Below are 23,008 nucleotides of genomic sequence, written 5' to 3' on the forward strand. Positions count from 1 at the left end.
GACCGCATGTTGCTTTACGTCCGAGGGGATTTCATTTATATGGTTTTGCGCCGGAAAAAAAAAAACATTCTGCCACCTGAGACATAAATAAACAAGATCTGAGCTTTGTGACTTGACTCTTAAAGTCGTAGGTTGTTTTTTTCATAAAAGTAAAGATGGCGTAACTGTTATCTAGCTCTATTTTTTGATATCATAAAAACGCATACCTGTCAACTTATAAGTTTTTCCCGTGTTTTTATCATTTCTAATTGTGTATGCCATATAACAACTTTTGTATGGGAATTTTTTCATTCAACATCAACGTCGACTGCTAATGTTGTCATCCTTTAAGCATGATATGCGCATGCGCATCACTATATACATGTAGAAATATACGAAGCTCTTTCAGCAATAGACTGCGGCACACTCATTGCAGGAAGGAGCGCTTCCGCAGATCCTTCCTCCCATCAACTGTCAGGCTCTTTAACAAAACAAATGGCTGAGTGTTAAGACCTACCGTATGTATACATGTACATCTATGTGTATGTATGCATTTATATATATATATATATATACTATATATATACATATATACATACACTATATATATATATATATATATATATACACTCTATATATATAAGCATACATACACAGATGTACATGTATACATACGGTAGGTCTAAACACTCAGCCATTTGTCTTGTTAAAGAGCCTGATATATATATATATATATATATATATATATATATATATATATATGTGTATATATATATATATATATATATATATATATATATATATATATATATGTATATATATATATATATATATATATATATGTGTATATATATATATATATATATATATATATATATATATATATATATATATATATGTATATATATATATATATATATATATATATATATATATATCAGGCTCTTTAACAAGACAAATATATTTAACAAAACAAATGGCTGAGTGAAGACCTACCGTATGTATACATGTACATCTATGTATGTATGCATATATATATATATATATATATATATATATATATATATATATATATGTATATGTATATGTATATATATAATGAAATTTCCTGAATACATGATGAATAAAGTTTTCCAATCCAATCCAATATAACGCGTCAGTAAGCAATGTACCCAGACGGTTGAGCTGTCAGCGTCATACAGCGACATCTACAGAATCTTGAGTTTACTGCGTACTGATTGGGCACCCCGTCCACTTTGGACCAAATTTTAGACTTTTAAGTGCGCAAATGTGAGCAAATATGTGTAGCCTCGCATTTGTACAGTTTATTATCGCTAAAGAAAGGGAATTTCAATCAATAATAAAGGGAGCAATTGACCAAGTTTGACAGGTATGCAAACCTAACATTTAAATAGGAGGGCGTCCATTGTATAAATAACATAAACTTAAGGGTTGCCCACACTATTAATACCGCAGAGAGTCATTTATTTATAAACCCAGAGGCAGCTCTCGGTTGGGAGTATCGACTACGTCGCCACAGGGGGGGGAAATAAAAGTTTGTCTTGAAATAAAACTGAACACGCCTGCTTGGATTTCCGCACCGTTCGAGCATCAAATGAATTCGATTTAAACCAGACTGGCTGTTGAGCTTTTGTCTTTGTAGTCTTCGAAGATTTCCTGCCATGTGCCGTTTTCTATCCCCAAAAAAAGAAAACATTCCTGGAAAAGCTTAGCTTTTATGCCAGAACAGTGCGGTACTGTTGTAACTTGATTCTGCTTTTTAAAAATGTAATCTGTCCTGAAGCAGAAGAACAGAGTGACAAAAAAAGACCAAGAATTTGACTCGGATTTTCAGTTAATGCTTAATTTAATCCCAAATACACATTAAAAAGTGTGTGCAATGTTCAGGATGGACTTTGATTAAAGCTGTAATGTAAAAAAAATAAAACAATATTAGATGTGTGAATTCAAAACGGACTGCAAGTGAGAATTAAACTCGCAGCCGGATAACGATAACGGCAAATTGCCGTGTCCAACAGGGTGATTTTAATCAACAGGTTTTGCTTGTATTTCCATCAGCGGAAAAACAAAACAAAACAAAAGCAATCAAGGTGCTACAGCCACTCTATTTTGGTGTTTGCACAAAACGACATTATGACTTGCAGATGCGCCTGCATAAAGATTGTCTGGGTAAGATTGTTTTATTTTTTTAATTGTGGAACATCCCAGATGTGCAATTAGCACGTGCGGGAAAATGAATGTTATTCATCCATCCCATGTGCACGTGTGGGCACGTGTACGTTTGCGTACACTGCAGATAATTGACACTTTGACATTAGAATCAAACATTTTTTTTGTCATTGAGCCAGATTTAAGCCAAGGTCTTAAGGATAATGTTTGATTAAAAACACTGTAGTATTTTATAAGCGCATTCCTGACACGTGACGGTTTTTGCACGAGTCATGAGAAAGATTTAACAGCAACATAAATAAATTAAACTCAAAATTAGCTTCAGGAGGATGAATAATATGATAATGTGAACCCTGGTGTGAGCAAATTATGATATATATGCATATTTAAACACTCACAGGCCACTAATCTAACTCAATGTGTTAAATAGCTGCTGCCATTGATAATGCTAGACATCCAATCCATTTAGACACGCCCCCTTCCGAGTCAAAATGGATTGGACGACACTAAAAGATGAGCATTCACGGCCTCTCTTTCCCGTTTAAACGAATGCATCAAAAATGAAATGAATTATCGCAATTAATAGCAAGCAAGGAGTTAAATATGATTTTTTTAAAATGCAATAATTGCCATCAATAGTAAGCAATGAATGAAATACTACAAAAAATAGCATTACTGAATTATGGCCGTCAATAGTAAGCAATGAATTACCGTATTTTCTTGCATATAAGCTACCTAGCACCCTTAAAATGGACTTAAATTCAATGAATTTTACAATTTCTCGCGTATAAGCCACCCCCTGATTCACAATTTTCACCTTCCCTTTAATAAGGAGTACAAATGTGTTACTTTGAAGGAAAAATCTTAAGAAAAATCATCGCACGTGCTATTTCTGAGATACTGTATTAATCAAAAGCACATCATTAGGAAAGATAGTTAATCATCCAGTTAGCGTTGTTTTCTTAGTGCAAAACAGAAAATAACCAACAAATAGTAAATGTTAATTTGCCGACATCTACTGGAGAAAACGAGCATAGCCATCGTGTAAATCCTGTGCGCATATAAGCCGTTTTTTAGTTACAAATACGGCTTATAAGAGAGAAAATAGCATTACTTGGTGTCGTCACCAGTACATTTGACTGGTTTATCCGATTAAAAAAAAATACAATAGTGATGAATAGGAGGAATAATTGCAGCACCTACCGAGAGGAAAGTAGAGAGGGAGATTCTGCAGATACAAGTCCAGGTCTTTTGGCAAAAACACACAGAAGACGACCCTGTCCAACTGACAAACACAAAAAATCACTTTGAAATCATATGATGACCATCGTCAAATGAGTGCTCTCGACTTGATCTTCAGATACTGTAATATTTAATCCAGATTTACGGAACATATTCTTCATGTTATCTGTCAATGCGGCGCTGTAGTGCTGTCTCCGGGTGAAAATTATTACCGCCAAAAAGATGCTTACGGGGCGATTATCCACTTTGCTTGCTTCTCAAATCCTGACCGTGCATTATTACCACCATCACGTCTTTGTTGGATTGTTTTTCTCCAGGGTGGGCGAGAGACTGATTTAGAGTTATGCAGCTTCGCGTTGCCGGAGTTCAACTCTCGGAGCACGCAACCCGTGTTTTTCCCACTGCCGGCTGCCCGTGTAATGAGAATTTGAGCTGGGCTAAAGTTCAAACTCTCAAAATGGCCTCCAGAAAAACGGCAGTGTGGGAGACATACGAAATTCCAGCAGAAATATGAAAATAAGCTGGGCCTCCTATTTTCTTTTAATCAATCACATTTTTTGGAGATCCTAATTCTTCACATTTCAACACACTTAACCCTGATAGAAGTATACAAAGAATGAATAAAGAGATGAACAGCTCGAGGGGAGTTTTTTGCTTGCGCCTGGGAGATGAATAATTCACAAGAACTTGCGAAACGGAGCGGCGTGCATTCCGTTCTTTTATTTTTACGAGGGCTAACTTTTGATTATTAAAACGTTCGCTTATCACTTTAAAAAAAAAACTGTGCTTTTCTTGCAAGAAGCGAATCAATTGCATTGAACAGTTCCGCTTTTAAAAATAAAAGCATCGCTGTTCATCAATATATGCTAACGATATTCAGGTATACGTTAGTGCAAAAAAAAATGGCCTTCTGCTAGATCATGGGTGTCAAAGTGACGGCCCGGGGGCCAAATCTGGCCCGCCGGATCATTTTGTGCGGCCTGAGAAAGTAAATCATGACTTTATGTTTTAGCATCAGATTCAAATGAAGATTGTAGATGTATATTATATTTCCTGATTTTCCCCTTTTTAAATCAATAATTGCATTTTTTAACCCAATTTTTGTTCTTTTTCAGTTTTTACTTCAAAAAACATTCTGTAAAATCAAAAAATAAATATATATAAATCTGTTCTCCACTTTATTATTGAACATAATTTTAAAAAAGCTAAAAAATAAACAGTTTTAAATCTATAAATAAATATTTGAATGAATATTTAGGGCTTTTTGATCTAGTTCTTTGAATCCGATTTAAAAAATAAAAATAAAAATCTAAATATTATATCTAAAATGGTCCGGCCCACATGAAATCGAACGTTAATGCGTCCGGGGTTTTTGCCCCTAGTTAATGGTTTAACAGACTAAACAAAACTAAACAGGCCCAGAATTCACACTATGAAGCCAAGTATATATTTAGTTCAATTTTAGTTTGCCAGAAAACTTCAACTGAGATTGACACATTTCTCAGAAAAGCTTTAAAACCATATTTAACCAAAAATTTGCAGCGGTCCATAACAAATCGCAATGGCAAGTTTTAAAAATGAATTTGCGCCGTCAATTCAAACAAATGAAAAAGTGGCACTAACTAAACATGCTTCCTCCATTACTCTTGTTCTAATTGGACCGTTCAAATGTTGTTAAGAACTTTCTTTTTTTTTTGTGTCTCCATGTATTTTTTTTTAGTAAGTTGACATTTTCGTTCCGGGTTGCCTTCCCCGAACGTTAACCCGAGCCGACAACATACGCGGCTTTTAGTCTCCGGGACCCTCGGGACCCTCGGGACGGCGGAGCTAACAATAACATCCTCCACGGCCTCTCTGGGCGGAGTCGGGGCGTGAAGGGGGCGGTCCCGTTTAACGAGCGATCGAATCGCTCGCACATCATTTGGTCTTTTTCCCCGGGAATCAAGCGCGCCCGTGTTGGCCGCGTCCCGGTCCCTCAAGGAGCCAATTAAAATGCAGACTGGGCTCCGAGCGCATCACAATAAGTGCACGGAGAGCGTTATGTTTTCCAGACGCACCTGCTCCTCCGTCTCAATACGATGCAAAAAAAAAACAGCCGCCGTGAAAAGGAGAATGCTCGGAAAAAATTGTCAATGTGTGCACGTACCTGGTGGTGGCGTTCTTCCAGAAAATCCCTGACGGTGGCCAAGGCCTCGCGCACGGCGAGCTCGGGTGGATAACCTGAAAGGACACGACGTTAAAGTGACGTGAACATTATTTGGCGGACGCGCTGAGGTGGTAGATGAGTGGAAATTGCGTGCAAAAAAAACGGCAGTGGGAAATGTTTACATTGAATTGAAAGATTTTTCAAGAATAATGAGATTTAAATCATCACCAGGAAGCACATAAATAAATAATTATGTGGCAACAAAGATTCTTTGATATGGGACCTATGTAAAAAAAAAAGTACAGTTTTAGAAAAATTTGAATATTTAGTTTGGAGTAGAATATAAGATTTTTTTTGTGATTTCAGGGAAGAATCTCCTAAAAAAAATTCAAGCATGCCTTATTTTTTTTTCTATTTGAGACAGTTCAAATATATTGAGGTTTTATAAATTCAACTCTATGAACCATTGACATTTTTAGGTTGGAATCGAACTATTATGTATACATCACGTGGGCGTGTGCATGACCACTCGTTCGCGCATAAAAAAAAAGTAATTCATATGACACAAAGCTTTAGGCTATATAAACGTCAAGTACCCTCCAAAGATGTATTCACCAAACACTCCTGATGTTATCCTGCTCTATTCATTTGTTTGCATCATGCCCTTATGTAGCCTCACCCACACACAAACACACACACACGCAAAAATGCAAAAGACATGTTTACTTCACTTAGGCTGGCTACCAAGGACATATTTATACATTTCTTGTAGCGAAATTTCTACATTTCTTGTAGCGAAATGTATACATTTCTTGTAGCAAAATTTCTACATTTCTTGTAGCGAAATGTATAAATTTCTTGTAGCAAAATTTATACATTACTTGTAGCAAAATGTATACATTTCTTGTAGCGAAATTTATACATTTCTTGTAGCGAACCTACACGTGCAAATTCAAATTCATCTTTAATGATGAATGTGTGATTTGAAATCAATCATTCATTTTCTAAACTACTTATCCTCACAAGAGTCGCGGAGGGTGCTGGAGCCTTTCCCAGCCAACGACGGATACCCCGAATCGGCGGCCAGCCAATCACAGGGCACCAAGAGACGAACAACCAATCGCAGCTAGGGTCAATTTAAAATATTCAACCCGCTAGCCTTGCGTGCATGTTTTTGGGAGGAAAGCGGAGAACCCGAAGAAAACCCACGCAAGCCCAGGGAGAACGCGCTAACTCCACACAGTGAGGACGAACCTGGGATCGAACCCTCGAGCCCAGAACGGCGAGGCTGACGCCCCGATTTTAAATAAAAACACGAAAAGCAATTGAATCTGAACTTTCATTGGGTCCAGGGACCTCCTTGGTGGTCCAATTTCCCGGCCCACCGGCACACGCACGACGGAGAGCAAATCGCGTAAGCATGTGAGCGCACACGTCAATTAACTGGTGACAGATGTCACGCAACATGGCAAATGGGGCCCACCACAAAGCTGAAAATAACCCATGACTGCTCGTTGTTTCTTGACAAATTGGGCTTTCTAGCAATGGAAAGCGCCAAACTCCGCCCAGGGACTTTCCCAGCCCTGTTCTTAACTCTCTCTCTGCAAGAGTGATGAAGGATTACAGTCAATCTGACACCATCAGCGGACTAATCTGCCTTAATCTGCCGCTCCTAATACAACGCAATAATCCGGGAATCACCTCTGGGAGGGACGACAAAATGTGCTCGGAAACTCGTGGGAGACCAAAAGCAGTTATTTTTCTTTCCTTCATCCATTTTTTATGTCCCGGTGACTTCTAAAAGGTTTGCGGGGGGTGCTGGAGCAGTAGGCGGAGGACACCATGACTGGGTGGCCAATCGCAGGCCACAAGGAGGCAAAGGACAACCAATCACAGCTAACGGGAATTTAGATTGTTCAACCCGCTAGCCAAACGTGCATGTTTTTGGGGGTACTTGGTCTTTTGGTCGTCGGTCTTTTGGTCGCCCAGAAGGTTATTGATAATTACCATTTAAATCGTTGCTCAAATTCCCTAAATACAAACTGCAAATTATTATTTAGTCATACTTAATGCCCAAGTAATTATTAGGCTAAAGAAAAGCTCGAAATTTCCCGTACTTTTATTGTGTTTTGTTGGAGAACTTGTTAAGACCCTGACGGACACAGCTTCTTAAAGGGACAACGCATGTACATACAAACTCTTATACACTCTCACGGGGAGAACATGACATGAGATACAGGACAGTCGGAATCCAGCGGGGATCGGAACTCTTGATCTCAGACGTGCTCACCACTCCGTTATTATTTTTCATTTTTTTATTTCTATCGAAGTAGAAAATGATGAAATACAAACTTACCATAAATTCCAGTGGAGATGCATGGGAAGGCCTTAAAAAAAAGAAGAAAAAACAGTTCAGTACATTTTAAATGGTCAAGAATATTGACTCGTGCAAAGACTGATTCTATAAAAATCAACAAATAAACCAAAAGGACTTATTTAAAAAAGAAAATAAATAAAGCAAACAATAGGCAGCCTACAAATAGTATCTTAGCCATCCAAAAGGTTCATTTGCATTGTGACTTTAATAAACAGCAAATCAAAGGAATGCCTCCCTCCTGCAGGCGCTTTCATTATTTTTCTTCCAATTGAACACAGAAGCAAAAGAAGATGGATGTTCTCACTCCCGCTGCTTATTATAAACATCTCCTCCTTTCCCCGTCACTGCTAAATATACGGCGGCGTCCTCCCGTGCTTGGACCAAAACGACAGCTGTCACAAAATGTTTGTTTCGCTTGAGGGCTCCTAATACTGTACACACCCGACACAGCTGCGGGAGTGCGATTAGCGGGGGCCTCGTTCAATTAGCCGTGTTTACAAGCGGCCGAGCACCGCTACGTGGAGCTTGACGGAAATCCCGCGGGAATCCGCCACTTCGCTTTACCATGAAAGAACGGATGACTCCTTGTGAGGAAGCGAGTATATACGTTTCATCGCCGTGTGCGTTAGAAGCCGACCGATACGAACCAGTCGCGGAAAAAAAAATAGTCTAGACCAGATGACGGCGGGTCTTTGGTTTGGAAATGACGAATTGGGTCAAATAAGTGAGCAGCAAGTTAACAGGAGATCATAGATTCTAAGACGAGTATTTAGCGTAAATAAGGGAAGTCGTATAGAATAGTGAGAGTTTTCCGGCATGTTCCAAGTTGTACATAAACTTTTGGTCACGTTGCAAATGTCGGAAGTTAATTTGGCGTGAACTGTGAGAAGTTTTTGTCATCGGAATCTCTTGAACGACCGGCTCTATTCATTTCTAGTCTATGTTTGGGCTCAGTGACTGAAAGCATTGCTATTTCATACCTGTCAACCTCTGCCGATAACTGCCCTTATAAATGATTATGATTCCCCTTACAAACCCCCCAAAAACCTTACAAACACCGTACGAGTCGTACGGTGTTTGTAAGGTTTTTTGGGGGGTTGTAAGGGGAATCATAATCATTTATAAGGGCAGTTATCGGCAGAGGTTGACAGGTATGCTATTTAATCTGCAGTAGTCTACAAAATGTAGGCATTTAAATACTGTATTTGTTTGGCTTGGAAGACCAGAAGCCCAAACAAAATCCGAGATCTGATTAGGATCGGAATTCAATCATATGTAAAGTATTGTGTATATACCAGGAATGGGAAAACTATTGCAAATAGATATGATTGTAATTGACTGGTGTGGTGACTGGCCAATTACGACAATAATTGATCACTATATAGATGTCTATAGCTGTGGCGTACATTTTTTTTCTGGTATTTCAACGCGATTTTGAGGTCAACGGCAATTCAAATCTTTGTTTTGGATGACTGTGGAGTTTTCATTTTCACGTCGGTGTCTGGCTTGGACTTGAGGGCGCTCCCCCGTCTCGAGTGTTTCATAAACGCGTCACACAAGTCAGAAGCTTCGCGTTCCTCTCTCAGAATCCTTCAGTTGGAATACAATACGAGGGAGATGGAAAAAGACACATTCTCCATTTACACCGTTCCCATTTCTGCACCTATTTTGATTTGTTTCTTACAAACAAGTGACACGCCTTCTTCCGTCTTACCACTGAACGTGCGTCGATCTCCGTGGCGTTCCGTAGGCTGTTGATGTAGCACGACCTCAGAGCGATCTTTTCCGCCTCTCCGACACGGCCTCGAACGATCGGACCAACGGTGTGGATTACATCTGAAAACATGAGACCGCCACATTAAAAAAACAAAACAATGAACTCATCATTTTCCAGTTATGCCGCGGGTCGGATTGCGTCACCTCGACAACTCCAGATGAGAAATGGGCACCCAAAAATGTCAGAAAAATTACCCTTGCTGTATATCAGGGCATTTCATTGGCAGGAATTCATCATTTTTTATGTTTGCTTCAATACTTTGCCATATTTACTGCATGTTTTGTTGTTGCAATAACCAAAATGATGCGTTATCGTGTCCCTGAACAAAGGTAAATCTGTAAAATTAACAAACAAACAAACAGACGTAAAAAATCTCACATTTGTTTTCCCACTGCAGTGTATTTTACTTTATTTTTAAAATATTAATTGTATTAATTGACAAAAGCAATGCCATTTAATGCAACCTTTGTCAAAAAGTAATTTTCTTCCTTTTCCAATCATTAATTAACTGCGGCTAATGACATTTATGGGAAAGTTGATTTTATTTCCAGTGACAAAAGCCAAGCTTAATTAAATTGAATCTGTTTAATTGGGAAATTAAATGACTTTTGCAAGGCAGACTAAAGAAATGGTTTCAATTTAGCGTTTGCTATGAAATATGGAGTTAAATAGTCACAACATTGCTTTAATTTGTCATTTATAACGCAGCTCTTTGTAGACATGTTTGTCATTATAAAGATACAATTCAGATAGAAAAGTCTTCTTTTTGTTCATTTTAAAGCTAAAAGTTAAAATCGGTCGGACTATAATGACAGAAGAATTTGAGCTCTAAAAGCTTTTTCGTCTTTTCGCCCATTTTGTCGTTTTGGGCTTTTGCAGTAAAACTCAAATCTTAAAAGGCCGCATTTTTACAGAACACATTAGAATTATCCTTCCAAAAAAAAAACCTGGCAGCAAAGGCATAAAGTGCGTATTTAACTTTGACAAAGTCGGCGAATCGGCAAGGTTCATTTGTATCCAAACGGAAAAATCCGCTCTTGGCTTTGCGCTTTTAAGACAATTAGCCTGCAAGCAACCCGCAAACTAAATTAACATTACCAAGCTACCATTGCTAACAGCTGCTGACCTTCAGTACATCGCCATTTTCCAAATACTCTCAATCTGGCTCGCCATTTTCTTACTCAATTAACATAATATTTTTCTCCCAAAAAACAAATACGCCATTCAAAAAGTAAAATACAAGTCGACTGTACCGAAATGTCCAGATTATACGGTTCATATCCCCAATAAAGGAGATCGACAGCTATTTTCCATACCCGTCAAAAGTTGTTGTTTTTTTCCGCTATTGTTTGACAAACCAATTTACAGCACGCATTATTTCAACTGATTCATAGGACAACGTCATTAAATAAAGTGCGGAAAGTAAAAGGAAGAGAGAAAGCCAGAAGGCTGTGCAAGCAGTGAACAACAAATAAATCAGTGGTCCGTAAAAGTTGCCTTTGTATGATGACGCTGCAACTAAATTCAATTTAATTTACCTTACATTGTTAATCAATAACCTGCATATTCTTTAACGGCCATTTGAACGCAACACCCTTTTATTTCTTAAATTTCCCTTTCTCCAACAATCCACGGGTCAATTTTAATACCGCAAAGGTTTCGTGCCTAAACTCCATTTTCACAGAATTTCAACCCAAACAAGTGGGTGCAAAAAAACACCATATTCTTTAACGGCCATTTGAACGCAACACACTTATTTCTTAAATTTCCCTTTCTCCAACAATCCACGGATCAATTTTAATACCGCAAAGCTTATGTGCCTAAACTCAATTTTCGCAGAATTTCAACCCAAACAAGTCGGCGCAAAAAAACACCATATTATTTAACGGCCATTTGAACGCAACACCCTTTTATTTCTTAAATTTCCCTTTCTCCAACAATCCACGGATCAATTTTAATACCGCAAAGCTTATGTGCCTAAACTCAATTTTCGCAGAATTTCAACCCAAACAAGTCGGCGCAAAAAAACACCATATTATTTAACGGCCATTTGAACGCAACACCCTTTTATTTCTTAAATTTCCCTTTCTCCAACAATCCACGGATCAATTTTAATACCGCAAACCTTATGTGCCTAAACTCCATTTTGGCAGAATTTCAACCCAAACAAGTCGGCGCAAAAAAACCCACCATATTCTTTAACGGCCATTTGAACGCAACACCCTTTTATTTCTTAAATTTCCCTTTCTCCAACAATCCATGGATCAATCTTAATACCGCAAAGCTTATATACCTAAACTCAATTTTCGCAGAATTTCAACCCAAACAAGCCGGCGCAAAAAAACAGATTTTACGAAAAATCTGGTGTTCAACCCCGATAATGAAAATGCTCGGTTTCTGCGCCGCAGACAAAATGAAGAGCGAGCTATCTATCGCCACTTCCTCATGGGTGAGATTTATCTCTGCTTAATTAAGACGGACATTTACTCAGCACACTGGCCTTCAACACACTCACAAAAACACACACACACACACACACGAGCACATATTTAACAAGCAGCGCACTCTGCTCTACTGACAGTGTTTAATCCAACACCCCCGAGGACCACCACGACCGACCAGCAAACACACTTAAGACCCTTAATATGCTGATCTCATGATCTTATTTTATCAGCCGTTTGCACAAAAACATAACCCTTGTATTCCCACGTAGCCGACATGATGATTTAAATCCCAAAGAAGCTCGTCTGTGAATCACCCAAAACATTTTAACCAAATTAAGATGCATCTCGGCTGTTTTATGTATTGAACTGTATTTTTATTTCATGATTTCCACAGTTTAAAAAAAGGGCAGATGGTCGCTTGGAAAAAGACAAGTGTTGATATTGAGAAACAGAAAGCTTTATTTACCACCGGGGGGCAATTGTTGAAGTTATTGACGCATAATTCCAATGTTAATGACATACAATGGGATGTAAAATGTCGGCTAGCGTGAGTCTTTTGTTCCAAATGACAGGATATTTAACGGAATTGTCTCCTGGCTGAAATGTCATTGCAGCAACGGTATTCGTTATGATAAGAAGCACTTCAGCGGGTTGTTTTAGGAATAAATAATCATCTAAAAAGAATGAAAATGTGAATCCAATTGGAATTACAGAGCATTCTTTTGATGCTATTTTTTAACTCCCAGAGAGAGAAAAAACTGGTGGAGAGAACATTATATTTCTTTATTATTATTATTATTAAATCACGATATTTTCCAGACTATAAATCATGGTTTGGCTGAGCCTGTGAATTATTTATATTTGAGTACAATTGATGATTTTTGTTCTTTACTCCGACAGCTGCGAGATGCGTGTGTTGTTTAGGCTATATTTATCCGAAAGATTGTTAATCGTTAGGTTAAAAAAGGCCTATTTAGTCTGTTTGTCTTTCCTTTTACCACTATTGCTTTAATGTATAGTCCTTTTTTATTTACGATAAATTGTACAATTGCCTACAATTTTTTTTAAATGAATTAAATACGTTTTGTTGAGCGTGATGAATATGTGAAAACTACCGGCCATAATCATCTAATTATTTTAACTTTTCAAGCACAAACGATGATTTTTGTTTCCAATCCTTAAAGGGAACTTACGTAAATCCTTGGCAGCCATTGGCCAATCTTCCCAGTTTAAAAAAAGCACCGCAAATGGCAAGCGTTGAGCTAAATGCGATGAAAAAAAATCGACTTTAGCGTCTTAGTTATGGCGTAACCGGAGTCTATTTGTCTTTTTCAAGTGCTTTAACTTAGCTTTTATCAATAGTGTATTCATGTAAACATATTTATAAGCATGCAGACATAATATGGGAAAAAAATGACTATCGGATGAATAATTATACACACAATCTTACAGTAATTGCTAATATTTACGTTAATTTAATGACCAGAAATATTTACTCGGGGAGGCCCGGCGGTTGAGTGGTTAGCCCGTTGGCCTCACAGTGGGGGTTCCGGGTTCAAATCCAGGTCGATCCACCTATGTGGAATTTGCATGTCCTCCCCGGGCCTGCGTGGGTTTTCTCCGGGTACTCCGGTTTGCTCCCACATTCGAGAGACATGCATGGTAGCCTGATTGGACACTCTAAATTGCCCCTAGATATGAGTGATTGGTTGTTTGTGTCATTGTGCCCTGTGATTGGCTGGCCACCAATTAGGGGTGTCCCCCGAAGGCAGCTGGGATATGCTCCAGCACCCCCCCTGCGACCCTAGTGAGGATAAAGCGAAAATGTCAGAAAATGTAATGAAAAAAATAGACATATTTATTTAGCCCATTAAGGCTTAACAGTCTTAAATAACAAGTCTCAAATAACTTAACTGGAAAAGATGAATCCTACTATAGGAATGTGTTAACAATCTGTGGTAAGAACGATTAATTCACATTTTGTATTGTTTTTAAGGCTAAGTCAGCGCCATAAGAAAGAATCATTTTAAGATGAGATTTTTTGGAGATTGAGATGACTTTGAAGGGAACGTTTGAGGGAAGAGAAGATGACTGTGAAGGTTTTTTCGCATGGATTGTTTGCCTTATGGCTGGATTTTCAACAGCAGATTCTCCCCACGCCGCCACGCCGCCACGCCGCCTCACCGCACGAACAAGCCATCTCTCACGTTCCCGGCGTCGGACGCCTTGCCGCCCCCAGCGAGACGAGAGTGGCGCTCGTGAAAACGCGCCGACGGACGAAAGCGAAGACGGCGTTTTATCAAACAGATGAAGAAGAGCGGCGGTCCCCGAGAAATCACTTAGCGAGACCACGTGTCGCCGCGCGCGGGATCGGAAGTGTTTCATTTCGAGATGTCGCAGACGGGAATGTGGATTTTTACGTCTTCCTATTCTTAGCAAGCGACACTTGGCAAATGTTTATTCATGTCGACTAGTTTTCTGGAAGACTTCCATGAGTCCAAATTTAAAACCAGGGCCTCTTCAATGAGGCCCCGCCTACTTTCAGATGCACAATCGAATCGGATTTGATCGAAAGCATTTGGCCAAAATAAACCCCCAAAAAATGAAAATGTCTGCTTTTATTTTGGGCCATTTCAACACTTTAAGTATAAAAAGTCTCGGAATTATTTTAACGACATTGTGACGCTGTCACTAATCAATGAGAGTATGCATTCACAAGGGAGTCTAGTGAAGAGAATACATGATTACAACAGCGCTAAAGGTGCATTTTAGCTTACGCAGGGGTGTCAGACTCGGGCCGCTTTAACGTCAACTTGATTTTCACGCGGGCCGGACCATTTTAGATATAATATTTAGATTTTTTTATAAGTAGATTAAAAGAACTGGATTAAAATCCCTGAATATTCATTTTTTTATAGAACAATGTTTATTTGAGCTTTGTTTAAATATATTTTTAGATTTTACAAAATGATTTTTGAACTAAAAACAGAAAATGGATTAAAAAATGACAATTATTGATTTAAAAGGTGGAAAATTAGGAAATTAATATACATCTATACTCTTCATTTTAATCTGATCCTGAAACAGAAAGTCGGCACTCATAATTTACTTTCCCGGGCCACACAAAATGATGCGGCGGGCCAGATTAGGCCCCCGGGCCAGCACTTTGACACCTGTGGTTTACGGGTTAGCCGAGAGCCATAAGCACCCATCAACAGAGCCACAAATGGCTCACGAGCCACAGCTTCTCTACCTCTGCCCTAACCCTTGGCTGCACATCATCAAAATATCTTCTGTTACTATTGATAAGTATCTATTTTTTTCCTCAATCAAATATCACATTTTAGCATCGATACTTTGACACTTTTGACAATCTGTCCTGTAAATATTCATACACAAACTCCACTGAATTATAGACCAATACCCCAAAAAATAAAAATCCAATTCCACAACTCTACTAACATCTTATCAGCCTGTACAAATCCAGGCAAAAATATATCATCTTATCATACGAAAATAATGGTCATGATTTCGGAAATTTGTTGACGCATAGAGAGAGGGGGCGGGGCAATAAATTCTCAACGGGAATCCATTGCACATTCTTTTACGTATAAATAAAAAAGGAGCCGTGTAGGCCGCCATCAAGTGAACACCGGCGAAGAAAAGATTCTTATTTTTACCCTGCGAAAAAATGTCATTTATTGACGTTTGCTAGCGGCATGAAAGAAACTTCCCACGGATGGACAAAATAGACCAGAAATGTGGAGGATGAGGACAAGCCTGCAGTGGTCAATAAATGTATTTAAATGTTTTTTTATTTGAAAGCTGACTTGGTCTGGGTGCTTAAGTTCTTTCGATCTATTTGGAAATGTTTATTTTATAGTTTGTTTTGGCGTTTTGGTTCAAAATCAAACATTTTTTCATAGTTTTTAGTTGTTTGAAAATGAAGTAGGTATTTTTTGGGGGGTTTTACAATAGGGAATTCAATAGGTAGGTTTTATTTTATTATTTAAATATGATATAATTGATGATATTATGAGAAATAAGAGATTACGTAAGAAAATTGCGTGCAATGTAAAGTAAAGAATACATAAAAACTTAATGTATGGTATTTGACAAAGATGAAAACAACACCCCAGTTTCAGTTAATTTTGGAAATAAAAACAAATAAAAAAATTAATACCTTAATTTAGCATTTAGGAAAACATTTTCAATTGTAGATTTAGTTTTTGTTCGCCAAAATAAGCAAAGTGAAAATTTGGATTTTCCAGCAATTCTTTTGATGCTCGACAAAGCAAAACTAGCTTGAGCCCATTTTCCTCACTTAATTCCAGTTCATCTTAAATGTTATATTTTTTTCCAATGCGGCATCTTATCTTTCCGCAGAAATTGGAAAGTCGACGCGTATTCACGTGAACAAAGGTTAATGTCTTCCGTCGTCGTCGGAGAGCGATTCCTATCATAAACTATTACGACGGCGGCTACGGAATCGGTGAACGATGGCCATTCAAGGAGCCATAAATTGCAATTACACATCAGCCATGATGTGTTTTGTCTTAAATTTAATTAGCCCTGGCCACTGATGAAAGCAGAGCAAAATGAACCGTATCCTATGTTCACTTTTACGAGCTGCCGACGCCGCGTTAACTCAAACAATTATTAGTTCATAAGAACAACGACTTGTTATCATTTATCATAAGATTTCATCTTGATTTGGAATGAATGTGATAATAATATTCCGCACAGACAAAAAAAAAATCCTGCCATTTTATGTGAATTAAACGACTATCGGCAACAATAATTTCAACGTTATGATAAAGAAAGTCGTACACTATTTGTTTTGATGACCCAAAAATGAAATTTCCCGAATACAGGATGAATAAAGTTATCTAATCTAATTTAATCTTAAAAAAAATGGCCGCCAAATAAGCGCCTCCCAACGAGGTGAATGGTTATTGCGATTCATTAGCTGTCGTTAATTTCTAATTGAAATCTGTGATGGCTTGTCAAGTAGCAGGCGTTAACTAAAACAAATTTGTCTGCTTAATCACCAGGAAATAACAATAAAGGAAAATGGACTCTTCCAAGACGTCAAGAACTCTCGGGGTGTTTATGGCGCGCCTCGTAAACGCGGGTGCTCGTTTTCCCGGGCTGAAGCGGACCAAAAAAAGCGCAAAAGTACTTCCCACAGGCGCCGAGTGTTGTCACATGACGCCAAATTCTGTTTATTAGAGCCCTGAGTTATGAAGTCATTAAAATGATGGCTGGAGTGAGCAGTTTAATCAGCGGAAATCAATCTTTTTAAATGCCTTTTTACTAAATAATCCAAATGAATCCATTCCACTCATTATCTTCTGCTAAAAAATAAAACCCTCCAGACTTCTTCGTACTGAAGAAAAGTTTAAAAACTTAACAAGGTTAATACTTTAAAGTGGATGACGTCTTTAAAGACGAATAAAACACAACAGATGACATGGGCACACATTATTAAAATATTATGGACCATCAAATCAAAACCAGTACTTTTAAAATGATTGAATAATGCAATTTGTTCAAATATTGCTCAAATTTTAAACTGATTCCACATAATTTGTTTTGGTAAGCCACCTTATTCACGCCAGAAAAGTCCACAGTTCGCTTTTTTTTAGGTCCTGATTAAAATAAAACAGATCTTTCTTGGTGTGATACGGTTCCCTTTCACAATGCAGTTTTTGCAGGAGTCCCACAAAAAACCCACACGCCATTGGACCCAATAGTAAAATACAGAAGTAAAAAAAATCTTGTATTCATAAGCTAATAGTGTTAAACATCTTAAATGTATCTGGTCAGTTTTCTCTGAAACAAAATGTAACTAGTTTGTATAATAAAAATTTTTTGGGGTCTAGAACCAAACAGTCCAGGTCTATCACGGATCAAATGATCTGGATCCCATTCTTGCCAAATATGCCCTAACCCACGTGTCAAAAGTGACGGCCCGGGGGCCACAACTGGCCCGCCGCATCATTTTGTGTGGCCCGGGAAAGTAAATCATGAGTGCCGACTTTCTGTTTTAGGATCAAATTAAAATGAAGAGTATAGATGTATATTACATTTCCTGATTTTCACCCTTTTAAATCAATAATTGTCATTTTTTAATCCATTTTTCTGTCTTTTTAGTTCAAAAATCATTTTGTAAAATCTAAAAATATATTTTAAAAAAGCTAAAATAAACACTGTTTTAGATCTATAAAAACTGAATATTCAGGGCTTTTAATCCAGTTCTTTTAATCCATTTATTAAATACATCAAAATATTATATCTAAAATGGTCCGGCCCACGTGAAATCAAGTTGACGTTAACGCGGCCCGCGAACCAACCCGAGTCTGACAGCCTTGCCCTAACCTCTTCACTCCTTCACCTTGCCAATAACCTACCAAAACGTAACGGCGACATTGAACGTACGCGTCCTTGTCATGATCGTAATCTTTAATTGCCACGTCGCTAAACCAATCGGCATCATCTTCAGTCTCTGGGCGTGGCCTATTCCCCGCGCCCATCTTAACTCATCCGTCCGCCTCGTCTTTTGGTGTCAGCGGTGGCGGCGTCCTTTCCCTCCTGGGCGGTTACCTCATGAAGCCCCCCCTACTTTCCGCCTTTCCTCATCCCTCCATTATCGCCCCCCATTTTTTGCTCCTCCCCCCGCCACTCACTTAAGCGCAACACATCTGTCAAGAGTGGGCCATATTTACCGCTTCTCTTTGCTCCTGTTTACATTATCGATCGGCGGGGTTGCTTTAGTTCCGCCATACATCAACGGCGCCCCCCACCTTCCCCACCCGCAATAGCTATTGGGTGAAGGGACGGAGGAAACGAGTCCATCTTATTTTCTATGCGTGAATAGCTGTGTGGGTTTGAGGGGAGTTTGGTGGACAAAGTGTGTTTACTCCAGGTGAAGGGCATGTTGACTACTTATTTATCTGTGCATGTCATGGCGAAGCTTTAAATCACATTATACTTCTATAATGATAATAAAGGCATTCAATTCAACGCAATGCTGTTTATTTTGATTTGAACACATTGGCGTTCCGTACTGAATTGAAATGAATGCTTTTATAGTCATTATACAAGTATAACAAGATTTCAAGCTTCACCACAAAGTGCACAAATAATAATAACAGTCAAAGATATGTATCTACATATGTATGCGGTCAAATGCAGTCAATATGTATATGTATATACATACAGACATATATAATAACACACATACATATTGACTGCATTTGACCGTGTGTATATATATATATATATATATATATATATATATATATATACACACACGGTCAAATGCAGTCACTATGTTTATTTGTATGTGTGTATGTATGTATGTATATATATATGTATATATATATATATATATATATATATGGATAGATAGATATACATATACATACATATACATATACACACACATAAACATACATATACACATACATATACACATTCATACATATATATATATATTTATATATATATATATGCATGCAACACGCTTATTTATTTATTTACTCATTCATTACCTATTTATTTTTGTCTAAAATGTATTTTTCTATGTTTTCACCCTCTTGCGACTGCCACAGTGAATTTCCCGAGTACAGGATGAATAAAATTATCTAATCAAAATAAATAATAACATAAATAAATAACCCCCAAAATAAGTAATAAACAAATAAGTAGTCACATAATAAGTAGTCAAAAACAAATACGTAGGGAAGTGCACAAATAACAACAACAAACAAACAAACAAATGAACTGATAAATAGTCAATAAATAATGATAAGAAATAAATGAGTAGTCAACATAATCAATAAGTAGTAATCAACATGAATAAGTGAGGTTCTCTGACGGACGAATGGAGCATTTACAAGAGTGTGTCCGCACCATCAATTGAAAGGCGAAAGCGCTATCCCAATCTCGAGTGCACAAGGCCACATATTCGCTTTAAAATAAAAAAACGGTGAATGCAAAATGCACTTTTCAAGGCAATGTGGATTTTTTTCCCCTTAAATGTCAGTCAAAGACTGAACTGAATGACCACATTGAATCAATTGGCGGGTGAGCAAAGCTCGAGGTGGGCTAAAGTGATTTTTTTTCCCCGTGTTTACAGAGGACATCCACAGAGCGCTTCTGAGAAACAATTTGACGGCGGTCTAATTAAAGGCAACGTTCCCGTCGACGACTTGATCCTTGCACTTTTCACCTTCCCCGTCTTTGCTTGCTTACAGACTCCTGTGAGGTGCAAATTGTCTGGGGCTAATTAAGAGCATCCGTTGCGGCGCCGTTAAGACTCGTATTTCCTCCGCAACGATAACGGAACACATTTGGTGTGAGCATTATCTGCCATATTTCATCTGTGACACCAGCTGCTCTTCTTTTGGAAAGAACAACAACTGCTATCGTGATGCCAAAAAAAAATGAATTCCAGCATATTTCTTGCACCGCTAAAATGAGCCGTGTTACAATCCGACAATCCGGCTACTACGAACTAAGAAAGATAAACATGCAAAGAGGCTCAGTGCAATTTAGTTGAAATGACTGTGATTCACGCAAAGCAAGGTTTGTTTTGGTTTTCTCTTTTCTAAATTTATCAACACCTGCTAATTTTGACGACAAAAAAGATGTATCTCGGTTCTTAAAGTACATTCTTCATGTTCCTAGAGAACAAAACATGAGGAACCGATCTGTAATGTACTGTTTTCATCATTTGAATCGTATACGTAGTTATAAAATGTTATTTTTTAAGCACTCACCATGTCAGACAGGAATCTAACGATCTGTTCATACCGAACCTTAAATTTAAAGTTTTTAGTACAAGGTAGTTACGATTAAAATAATTGGCAATAGACACGCACAGTAAATGTTCCTATTTGTTTCATTGCAAAATGCTATGCAAATTGTGAACAGACTGGAAGACACAAATATTATTACCTATTTATTTATGTCTAAAATGTCTTTTTCTGTGTCTGTATTCTCACCCTCTTGCTACTGTGACAGTGAAATTTCCCGAATACAGGATGAATAAAGTTATCTAATCTAATATTAATGCCCTCATTTTCCATGACCAGAACGGGCTATTACATTACACGATATCCTAAAATTGGTCTTTTTATGTGTTTAGCCAAAAGCCACAAAATCCGTACCAATGTCATCAACATTGAAAAATGCATTTTGCTATTCCAGGTGTCAATCCTGGATTGACCACCAGTTAATCCCACTTAGACAATTCAATATTTACATACAAAAGCTCAAATCTAGTCTTTTTAAAGGTTGTTGTTTTTCTCAACTCGACCGTAACTTGACAGTTTTCCGTTTTTTTAAAACGTGTCCTTTCGAATATGAATTCAAATGCTTTTAAATCTTATTTTGACGGTGTCCGTTTCCTTCAACTTGTCAGAGCATCTGAGCAACGGTGCTAACTCGTCGCGGCGTCTGAATGTGTTTATTGAAGCCAATCCCCCTCTCCCGGGTGGGCGTCACACTGGCCTGAGATTTAAGAGAGCTTGACTAGGTGCCATCCGGTAACACCCATACTTTGTCTGCCCTTGAAGCCATTTTTTTGTTGTTGTCCAACCGTCTTTTCGGGCTCTGTCCACCCCTCCCTCGTCCACACATTCTTACCTGGGAGGCCACGCGTAGCGGCTTGTGCTTTTCACGCTCAACGGCCCTCAATCCTTTCTCCCTCGTCCCCCTTTTCAATTTGCCCCTCGCCGCCTACTCTCATCGCATAGCTCCATCTGGCCCCGGCTTTTCTTCATCTGCCTTTAAATCAGGAGGCAGGAAAAAGGCGAGCTGGCCTTTTGTGCGCGCCGCCTCAGTTTGTGCTCGGCGGAGCGTAGACGGCCCTTAAATTCAGAAAAAAAAGAGGACGGCTCAAGTCTTGTTTGGGGCCCCTCGGCTTCATCTATCTCTTTTTAGCTTTGTCAGGAGAGGAACAGATGGAAAGGCGGAGAGTATTAGAAACGGAGACCATATTTTTTTAAACACGCCATCCCGTTTATTTCGCCCGCCAAGCAACGGTAAAAGAGGGCCGACACAATGCGGGTTTGAAGGGAATACGGATGTTCATTTCCATGACAAGGGTGTTTTGTAGCAAGGCTTCTTGAGAGAAACTGTCGTGGAAAGTAGACGTTTCGAAAATAAATGGAGGAATTCATTGGGGGTGTTAATTCTGCTGTCTAAAGATGGTAAAGTTGGGCGCTGCTGAAAAGCTGCCGTTTCAACGCAAAACTGCCATTGAATGTGATACGCATCCGTTAAACTAGGACGGTTGGCGTGACCGGACATTTGGTCGCCGGACTTTTGGTCACCGGATGTTTGGTCGCGGACGTTTGGTCGCCCGGACCCAAACAACCGGCGACCAAACATCCGGCGACCAAAAATCCGATGACCAAAAGACCGGCGACAAAACAAGGTAAAAAAACACAGTGTACGCATCAATAAAAGCCAACAATGGCCCTGAGCAGTTTCACTGAGCCGACGTGTGATTGTATAAGAGTTTGTATGTACATGCGTTGTCCCTTTAAGAAGCAACATCAGTCAGGGTCTTAACAAGTTCTCCAACAAAACACAATAAAAGTATGGGAAATGTGTAGCTTTTCTTTAGCCTAATAATTAATAGGGCATTAAGTATGACTAAATAATAATTCGCAGTTTCTATTTAGGGAATTTGAGCAACAAATTTAAATGGTATTTATCAATAACCTTCCGGGCGACCAAACGTCCGGCGACCAAAAGTCCGGTGACCAAAAGTCCGGCGACCAAAAGTCTGGCGACCAAACAGCTGAGTACCGACGGATGGCAATTCAGTGCCATTTCGT

At 38.5% G+C, this 23,008-nt stretch overlaps 1 protein-coding gene across 1 annotated transcript in view; it reads right to left on the reverse strand.

The window, feature by feature from the left end:
• The window catches only part of macrod1 (mono-ADP ribosylhydrolase 1), a 123,507-nt gene that overhangs the window by 2,612 nt on the left and 97,887 nt on the right, over positions 1-23,008 (reverse strand). The window contains 4 exon segments of the mRNA XM_077609655.1: positions 3,373-3,454; positions 5,558-5,631; positions 7,914-7,944; positions 9,649-9,770. Of these exon segments, the coding sequence (XP_077465781.1) occupies positions 3,373-3,454; positions 5,558-5,631; positions 7,914-7,944; positions 9,649-9,770 (309 nt within the window).

This window comes from Stigmatopora argus, chromosome 9, assembly GCF_051989625.1.
Source record: "Stigmatopora argus isolate UIUO_Sarg chromosome 9, RoL_Sarg_1.0, whole genome shotgun sequence".
In the NCBI taxonomy this organism is placed as follows: domain Eukaryota; kingdom Metazoa; phylum Chordata; class Actinopteri; order Syngnathiformes; family Syngnathidae; genus Stigmatopora; species Stigmatopora argus.